Source organism: Ambystoma mexicanum, chromosome 6p (assembly GCF_040938575.1).
Source record: "Ambystoma mexicanum isolate Mex_15411 chromosome 6p, UKY_AmexF1_1, whole genome shotgun sequence".
In the NCBI taxonomy this organism is placed as follows: Eukaryota; Metazoa; Chordata; class Amphibia; order Caudata; family Ambystomatidae; genus Ambystoma; species Ambystoma mexicanum.
Genome location: NC_090935.1, coordinates 1,296,031,016 through 1,296,040,926, shown reverse-complemented (window position 1 = coordinate 1,296,040,926; position 9,911 = coordinate 1,296,031,016). Strand labels below are relative to the sequence as shown.

The window sequence follows — 9,911 nt, the reverse complement described above, 5'->3', positions numbered from 1 at the left end:
GCAGGAACCTCGGTCCTCTATGGTATACTGGCGACAGGCATTGCTTGGTGCCATTATGAACAGATTATCATTCGCATGCCGACTCTTCAAAAAGAATTTACTGACTGAACTAAGTCAAGCTTAAAAAGTCTTGTAAAATCACAAGCGTGCATGTCAGAATATCACCTCAAGATCATCCAACACCAAAATAATGAGATCACATCAAAACTCAAATTTGGATTGATCAGAAAGAGGCTTTTTTATTTTTAGTAAAGTCCAGGACATGTCAAACAGCAGACTGACTTGCATCCCTTTCATATTCTTCCGAGTACCGAGGATACTGCTCGCCAAGAAGAGGTTGGTGAACGTCATCTTTCCTGCTCCGATGCACCGCGCAAGAAGCAGCAGCGAAGATCACAGCAACCAGCACAAGAGCTGCCACCACAGCGATGGTTATGATCTCCGTGAAATTCAAAGCACGACCTATTAGAAATTACACACCATTTAGGCAAGCACGCAACAGAAACGCCTCGATTACCATTTTTAACCAGACCACCAGCATGAGAACAAGTCTACATTAATATAGCTACACCTAGCAGGCATTAAAACCTGTGGCATCAAGTTCAATCATAAATCCTTCAATTTTCAAATGATTGCAGTCACTTACTAGGCCACTGGACTTCATACGAATATCCGAGGCTCTCCGGTGCAGTAACAAACATCTCATTGTTGGAAACTGGGGGCCAGAAGGGCACCATGTTGTACTGTCTGTTGTGTCCAATAGGGGCATTCTCCAGTGGGTAAAGCGAAATATCTATTGGAGAAACACAACTGTCAACATGCACCAATCAACTTCACAGAACCCAAATAACAAGTTGCAGTACATGCTTGATACCAGAGTGGTTTGGGTGCAGGGGCCAATTCTGCTTCAAATGCAGAACTTGGAACATGTATCAGTGCCATTCTTGAATCCCACACCCCCAGACAATTCTTGCCGGCATTGGTGCAGCAAGAGCAGGCGGACGATCAGGTGCAACAACTTTTACTTTGAGATTCAGGTACGACATTGTTAATGTGCCACAAGGGAAAGCCACCAGGTCAGACAGCCGGCCACAAAGTGGGCTGCATCAAATCACTGCAAGAAAAGGAATCCTGGAAAGAGGACCTTGGTTAAATAGGGAAAACCTGTCCAAGTGGAAATGGGGGGTCAAGAGAACATGTCTCTAGATCTCCTACTGCAGTTTGTGCCATCCACACGTCCTCTTAACCGGTCTGGAGACACGGGAATCCAGTAGCCGATGCCAGGAGTTCTAATATAAGCTAGCATTTGAAGCGATTTACGCGCTTCATATTGTAGGAATTTTTGGTGATTTATATAATGCTACAAGAAGCACAAACTGGGGGGGGGGCAGAAGGGAGAGCACCGTTTGTAACAGCACACGTCCTGTTTTAAGACAGGTTACCCCCGAGCCGGCCTGCACCGTCGCTAGAAAAAGACAGTAGAACAAAGGCATGCCAACTTACCAGCATTATGTCTCCTCAGCCATTCGTCAAATACTGCATCAGTAAACGTGTGCAGAAGAACAAATATAGGGTCATTAGGGGACACGTGAGTTTGTCCTCCAGTTCCATTCAGGAACAGGTGCGCCAAATTGTGGAGGCTTCGAACTGAAGGATCATATTTTCCAGAAGGCTCACTATATCCTGAAGCAAGTCGAACGTGAGGCAATTAGTACGATCTATGTTTCTTCATTCCACCCACACCCTCAAAATCAAACATCAGCAAGTCTTCATTGACAAAGTCTAAGAACGTTCTGTGAAGAGCCCGCAAACTATGCTTTAGATGTTTAGAGCAAGTCTAACAATCGCACGAATCATACAAGGAGACAAGATTCAACCACCTTTAGTAGCTTGTGCCAAAGTCAGGTTTTGATGGCTGTGCCCACCCCAAAAAACAGAATCTGCAGTGGGGCTGCTTTAACGGCATGCTTAACCCCCACACCCACAAAGGCTTCCCAGCTTCATAAATCGCCACAGGAATTTTTTTAAAAAAAATAAAAATAATCGACCCAAGTGCTCCTTTGATGCCCTGTACAAATGCAGTCCCTGGTGATTTGCTCTACATTAATCTAATCCACAACATAGCTTTCACTACTGCTAAATGATGCCCACCCTTACTGCTGCGGTGGGGACAAAATTATTTCACACTCAACATGCCACACCCTCTCTCCAGCATTGCAACAACTTCACGGAATTAAGTCTTATGCCACCCATGATCCATTCCATCTGCTCACCATAGATTCAGGTTCATGGACATTGCCCCTTAAATCTAGCTAAACCCTTGGTACAGCTCCCAACATGGTCCTCAACTTGCTGGCTAACAACCAGATATCCACCTCAGTGGACAACCACCAAACTATGCCCTTTGAGAGTTGTTTGGGGGGAGATTGCAGCATTCCACCACCTTCTGCACATGTTTTGAACCTGTGCAGGGGCAATTCCATCCCAATATTAGGCCCTGCCAAACGACCAGCTTCCATACTCTCGGTTCTGCCCCCACCACACAAAAGCAAGAACCATCATGATCATGGACATTCTTACCTTCAACTGTATTTCGAAAGCTTTCAGACGAGTTGGAATAGAAAGGTGGCGTGTCAAATAAACCAACTTCCAGGCAAAGGGCAACATCCTGTGGTTCAGGGAGGCGCTGAACCATCGGCCTGGCTACATTGCCTCCGGGGTTCCTTCGAATTGGACCACCCTCTGTGCCTGAAAAGAATGGACCAGATAAGCAAACCGAAAACCTTAAGAGCCAAACATATGCAGCAGTGTTCACAGAACACCAGACAGGTGTTGCCTCCATTAGAAGATCGGAAGGCTTCAAGCGTACAAGATAAAAGGCAATAACTTTGCATTCAGCACCCTGGATAGATCACACTGCTGCTTCATTCCAAAAAAGTTCCATTTAGCCTCCCTCTGCAACTCTCATGAAGAACTCTCATGAAGGTAAATATCAAGTTGAGAATGCTCTGAATCCAATATGATGGATGAGGAGACCATGTAGAAAAACCCAGGTGATACTAGCGAGTTCATTGCACCAAAAGTTGCACTCCTGCATGTGAATTGCCAAGGTAACTACCATACTCGGTGGTATGGAGGTGCACCCATCCTTAAGATCCCCCCCAAAACTGGTGCACCCAACCTTAAGTAGAGTTCCCCTAAAACTACAATAACCAAAACCATGTCAGGTGAAACAAAATGTGGCCCCAGCATTGATTAAGTTCACCATCAAAGGCACCCATCATACATTGCTGTCAGAATAGGGCCGGATCCACAGAAGGCTTTAGGTAGAGCATGCTCCCGCACAGCCTCTCCACCCCACCCCCATTACCTTACACCCAGAGGAGAAAAAAAGAAAAGAAAAAAAGATGCAGGGCTCCATCCCGCCTAGCAACCCTCTTTGCCCCCCAAAAAAAGGTTGTGGGTCATGCAAGGCAAGCAGAAGACATACCTTTGAGAAAGCAAAGGGTCCAGCGGTAAGTGTGGTGACAGTCGGGCAATTAAGCTAAATTCCATACAAGCATCAAATACCAGCAACTGATAAATTAGAATGATGTACGCTTAAAAACACTGGCACTTACTGTTACATATTGTTCCTAGTGTGTCATAATCTTCCAAGCTTTCGCAAAGAACGCGCCATTGGGAAAAAACAGAGTTGGAACTCAAAAGAATAGAATCGAAGTTGCTCCGAGCACCCATGAAGTCGTCAGTGCAGATGTCGCATTCATTGCCACCAATAGCAAAATTCCAATATGGAAGAGCAAAGGTGGGATCTTGAAGCATCTCCTGCAAATGTTGGACAAACAATTCCCAAACAGGTCATCAATTTCTAGCTCTTCTGGCGATGACAGAAGCATAGCAAATACTCCTTGATCACAGTAGTTAAGTTGTGTGCAGTTTTACTTTTCAAATTGTTTGTACAGGATACCAACAGTACTAAGCGTTCAGACAATACTACCAATAGTAGTCTGCTTGTATAGGTCCTCTAAATAAGACGTGGATATTCAATAGCGATAGCAAAAAGGCAGCAATTTCTAACCTAGGAATAAGATTTCAGTCTTTCTAAATTCTCGAGTGTCCTGCAACAAATTGCTCCAAAGTTAATTGCAGCTACAGTAACCGTGCTACCAATGATATACATTTCCAAAAACTTGATGCACGGATTATCCTGGTGGCCTTTTTTTAGCAGTATCGGACAAATGCTGCCTCCTAATGGAGCTCTACTACAAGATTTTTGATCATATTCAAAATTTTTAAAATGAATTCTGGGCTGTATAGACAGCCAGTGCAGCCCTGCGCATGGGTCCCAAATGCCATAGCTTGTGGGACCAGCAATATTGTGTCACCTTTGTATATGCCTAGTGTTATTCGTACCAATATATAGATTCCTGCAATAGTCTAGCCCCCACAATCACGCCACGCTAAGGTGGCACAATAAACAATGGACGAAATGGTTTTCAAAGTGGAGCCAAATAGATTAGTGCCGTATTCCCAGCGATATGGGCAGACACTTCTACCTTACATTTGACTGATCTTTAATCTTTCAAAAACAGAAGTGGTCAAGTCCTAATCAATTTAATGACCTCCATTCTGGCCCATCTTGAGGATTCTCACCATCACCTGGCACAGTACTGAAAACTCGAGAAAACTGATAATGTCATGCCACACACACACACACACACACACTAAAGTACTCCACAAGTCAATATTTCAGATCAGGATGTGCAGTCACTAGCCTTAATTCTGGACGATCCCTTAATGAGCCGAAACAGCCCCACATGAATTAAATCAAGAGGGGAACGATAGTAGCAGCCTTGTAAAGACTCCAAGTCCAAAGATAAAACATGGCCGTCGTATGTTGTCCTATCAAGGCCATGTCAGTACTCGATTGCCCGTCAATCAGCGTCACCCAGCATCCTCGGTTTCGAGTTGTAATTCACAATAGGCCTACAATTAGGGTGGCCTAATAGGTCTTTAGCTAAGGGGTGACCCAGATGCAAATTGTCTGGGATCATTTTCTAAAAAGGAGTTCATAATATGCGTATTAAAAAAAAAAAAAGGTGCCACACTTACATGCATGACTTGATTAACCACAATCGACAATTTGTAGGCATTACACACATGCAAGGTAACTGTACCTGCATATCCCTTTCCAGTTGTAGCAGGTGGTACCTGTGCCAGGTAACAAATGCAGGCCCCTCGTGGGAGAAGTCTATGCCACCAAAACTCTCCCGACCGGCACCAAGAAAAGTCTTGCCAATGGAGTAGTAATGGGTCCATACAAAGAAGTTGTAAATCGACACATTCTCAAACTGGGTGCTGTTGCCATCGGGTCCCATGATCTCTGCATATCTCCGCGAGGCGATGACGTAGTGAGGATGTGTGGTTCTTTTGGCCAAGTCCAGGGCAGCAATAAAGCGACGCCTCTCCTGTGCAGTCAGATCCAAGATGTTCCGCCTGACTAAAGAAATGACAAAGATTTGACCATCACTGGGGTGGGGAAATCACTGTTAGAAGGATTTCTATATGCTGGGCACACTGGTAGAAAATAAAGTAATTTCTAAGCTCAAAAATGCCGCTTTTGCGTTCACACGAAAAATGTTACACGATAACAAATAACCTGTAACTTGTGTGCTCCTTCCTTTTTATTATAGCACAGGTGATGTGTGTCAAACGGCTTAATCACAAGTGCTTGTACGTTGGTACCCATGAACCCACAGTTTAAAGGTTGAAATTTAAAGCACTTTTTTTTAAATAAGTAATTGCAAAAAGTCATAAAATGAACACGTTTTAATAACATATCAGCAAAATTGTGTCAACCTGCTGAGCTACACTGCAGTGTGTCTATGTTAATGTTAAAGGGTATTTGTACCGCACACTATCACCACCGGAGTGGTCCCCTGGCGCTCTGGCGGTTCTGAAAAACGGAAGGGGAGGGTGGGGGTTACTGGGAATAAGCTGGAAAAGTGCAAGAGAGCAGTGATGTGCTGCTGGCAGCCTCAGCCCAGTGGGTCCGTTGACTCGGCTTGGGGTGTTTTACGGTCGGTAGTCGTTGTGTGCTGTTGTGCAAGTCTGTGTGTGGATCGTTTTGTTGTTGCAATGTAGTGAAGTTTGTGCGGATTGCTGCGTTTTTCGGCTTGTGGTTGTGTTTGAGAGGTGTATCCAGAGGGGTGAGATTGTAGTGGACTTGTTAATTGGCATTGCTGTCCTTACAATTATGTCTAGGTGTGATGCTTGCTGTCTTTCATTATTCCATCGGAGTGTGGCACTTGGTAATCCTCAATATCCTATCTGGATGTGAGGCAGGCTAGTGATCCCTTAATGTACTAACAATCACTGCATTAACATTACCAACAGTCTTTCGGGTGCACCATTGCCAAGGAAGTGATTCAAAGTGGAATTGATGTAGAGTTTGAATAGAAGCAGCATGAAGTTGCCCCATTTTGAAACATTTCTTTCTCGCGCAGCTCAAATGCCAACCCTGCCCCCTCCCCCAAACTAAGCCCCTACCCTGGCACTTCAGTTATGGGCAATGCTGCAGTGCCCCACAAAGCAAGGCAGGGTTACTGCTGTTACCATCAGCAGGCCCGGAGAGGGGCAGCCCAACCTCTCCCCCTCACTGCTCCTCTCCACCCCCCCAGTCGAAGAGACACGCAGTCTGTTTCAGCACAATGCTGAGGAAGGGTGAGGTGTGAGCAATCACCTCACCCTTCCTTCATGCAACTAGGTGATAAGCACCTAAGGAAACCAACAGGCAGGCCGGGACCAGGTTCAAAGAACTGCAACCCCCCCACCCCCTCCAAGGGACCAGATAGTCAGCTATCCTGCCGAGGGCTGGAACATAGCCCCCACTACTATAAACAGCCCCCCCCCTACTATACACATCAAAGACGGCTCTGAGAAAACAAAGTTTGTGGACCCTGAACGCAGACCCAAACACTCGTGCACGGTTTACTCAGTGCCTTCCAAATTTTTGCTTCTTTACCACAAAAAAAACTTTCCCACCCTACAAATAAGGGAGAAGAACAAAGGAAAATAAGTACAGGGCACTGTACGGTGCCCACAACAAGTCGTGGGACATGAGAAGGCGGGCACAGGCAAGAGGGGGTAACCCCAAGACCCGGTACCCAAAAGTATTATTATCTTATGATATGTGATTATTGTTATTTGCATAACCATATCTGTACAATAAAACCTACGTCCTTTTATTGCCAACACTTGACAAACAATGTGTGAACCAAATTATTCTGGGTGAGGGTATGGGCTCGGCATTGTACAAATATGCATGCATATGGGTTCAGCAGTTACATTTTTTCCACCACTGTTTCCTAGTAACTACACAGCTCAAAGGCTCTACATATCGAAATGTACAGCGAGGCCACAATCCACTGAGTCTTAGTGCAAGCCAGGTCATAATGCACAATGTATAGGACACTAATCTGAAGGAAAGTTAGGGTTTGAGACTGCACAAGTGCCACCGTGAAATTGACATTCAGATTCAGTGGCGTTAGTGCATTACAAATTGCATTATCCTGTAGGCTAATGTGGACATGTTTAACAAGCCAGCAAGTTACTGCTCTCACGACAAGCCTGGTTGCTGTGTGAGCGGTAACTTGCTAATAATGTCCCCCTTAAGCACGAACCTCAATTCACCCATGCATGTGGCAGACAGAAGCCATTCATCGACTGTCCGCCCGACCGATTTACCTGCCAGTACCCTCTGGTTGCAGTTGACTCCGACCCAGCCTGGTTTGCAGGACCCACAGTCGTAGCCAGAGAAGTTTTCTGCACACAGGCAAGAGTTGTTGAAGAAGCGGGTCGGCCATTGCTCCCGGTCATCCACTCCATCGTGTGGATACTGGGGCCCGTGTGGTCGGGCATCCACCTGCAGAGGCGCACAACGGCCCCGGCCCACGGAAGCCCCGCATCTGTCTGCTGGGTCCGGTGTCAGCGCAGGGAAGAGGCCAGGGCAGCACTGGCCACTGCGGAGAGCCTCGGGGGTCACGCACTGGCGGGGGAACTGCGCTCGCCCTCCAGGTATAAGCAGCAAGAGCGCCGCGGTCAGCGGCAGGAATGTGGCGGGCCCGAGCATCGTTGGGCGACAGAGCAGCAGATGAGGCAAAAGGTACGGGTCCGCCTCCAGCACTCTGCAGGGGAGAAGGAAGCACGTATATTAACTGCGGGACCTGGAACTATAAAACCAACCAATATCGCCATACGACACCCCCAAACATAGTGCCGCAACATTTAAATAGTACCTGGTGGGTGGAGAGGTCAATGACAATTTGATGCAAACTAAGTACCCCATTTCTATACCCCCGCATAGCGGTACTCCTGCAGGTCCCTTTCCTCCGCAGAACTCACCCCAGCTTCCGTGATGTCGCCCTAATTCAGCCTGGGCCGTTGTTTCATGACCCCCTTGTCTGACAGTACAGAGCTCCGACCCTCGTCTCCCAATCACTTTATACTCCGGCTAACAAGGCAGCACATGACTCGCCTCTCGCCGAGCCTTGTGATTCAAAGTTCTACGAAGCGGTCGGTCTCCTCCCGCCAGCCCCCCAAAAAAAGGGAACGAGCCTCATTGACTCTCAGGGACACAGAGGGAGGGATTGTGTTAAGGTCAGCCCGGCTCATCACACGGGCAGTAGACGGCCACAGGTCAATAAAGCAGCTCATTAAGAAATAACAGCAGGAAAACAAACCAGAAACCACACTGCGGATAACGGGAACCAAAGCTAACGCAATTAGCATGGGTCCACAAAGAAACCACCCACTGCCCCGGCTTGTCTCAGCAACATACCTAACAAAACACCTGGAGGAAAGGCGTGCCTCCTCTCTATTTATCCCTTGCGCGTAATGACCAGCCTCTCACAGACAGGCGAGTCTTCTGAGCACACCTGTGTGCTCTGAGCACATGCCACCAATTTTCTGTTGATTCGCCCACCCCCCGACCCCTCAGCGATTGTATAGACGCCCCCCCCGAGCAGCCCACACGGACATACTCATGCACAGCACGCGACGTACCCCTAATGTCTGTGAAATTATCCGTACCCCTAATGTCTGTGAAATTGGTTACTCATTCCGGGCTCCCAATTCTTTATTCGCTTTGCTTCTGTTTCCATTGAACACCTTTGTAAAATTATGTACATGTATGTGTGCGTAGTAACCAACTTTGAACACTCTTGCAACTGTACCGAGCTGTAACAAAAATGCAAGAGCGCCTTAAAGTTTGTCCGTGGACGCAGTTCATTTAACGCGTTTACGTCTGTTATTCGTTTCGGGGGAGGGAGGAGGGAGTGCTCCCATCTGAATGCCACCACGAGGGAGTATTTTTTATGAGTCAAGCTGTTGCTCTAGTCTTTTTGCAGGGGTGTGCCTCTCTTATTTTAATTCTCTTCAATTATATCACTATTATGTTATTTGAAATTTGTTTAGCGCCTACTGCCATTGTTAGCGCTTCGAAACGCTGTGGGGTTGAAGGCTGTTCGGAAGACTGTAGTCCGTGCAAACATGAAAATAGAAAAGCATTACATTCCATCCAAATAGTAATTAGAATTAGGCGACTATTCAATTACTAGCAGAGATGACTAGTTAAAAACATTATAAAAACCATGCAGAGCGTTGTGTTCTGGCGCAGTGATGACTACTATGACAATGACTATGTAGCAGCTGGACCACATTTTTTCGTGGGACTCAGCTGTATTCTATAGGTTGCACCGCAAAAGGGGGAATGGGTATTAGAAATAATCTATGCAAAATTAAAACTAGGCAGAGGCGGCGGGGGAATTTTTTAACTTGAGGGGTGTAAATATTTCTTGCAGATATGCCACATCGACCGAGCATAGCGAGGGAGCCCACACAAATCAAGAGGT

General features: G+C 46.5%; 1 protein-coding gene across 1 annotated transcript; it reads right to left on the bottom strand.

Moving 5' to 3' along the window:
- Nucleotides 1-213: 213 nt before the first annotated feature.
- TYRP1 (tyrosinase related protein 1) lies at nt 214-8,807 on the bottom strand. Its single transcript, XM_069625956.1, has 8 exons — nt 8,404-8,807; nt 7,747-8,186; nt 5,178-5,500; nt 3,621-3,825; nt 2,581-2,748; nt 1,504-1,683; nt 647-793; nt 214-462 (listed from the first exon to the last, which is right to left on the bottom strand). Exons 2-8 carry the CDS (start codon nt 8,129-8,131, stop codon nt 266-268), a joined length of 1,605 nt encoding a protein of 534 aa, XP_069482057.1. The 5' UTR covers nt 8,132-8,186; nt 8,404-8,807; the 3' UTR covers nt 214-265.
- Nucleotides 8,808-9,911: the final 1,104 nt, after the last annotated feature.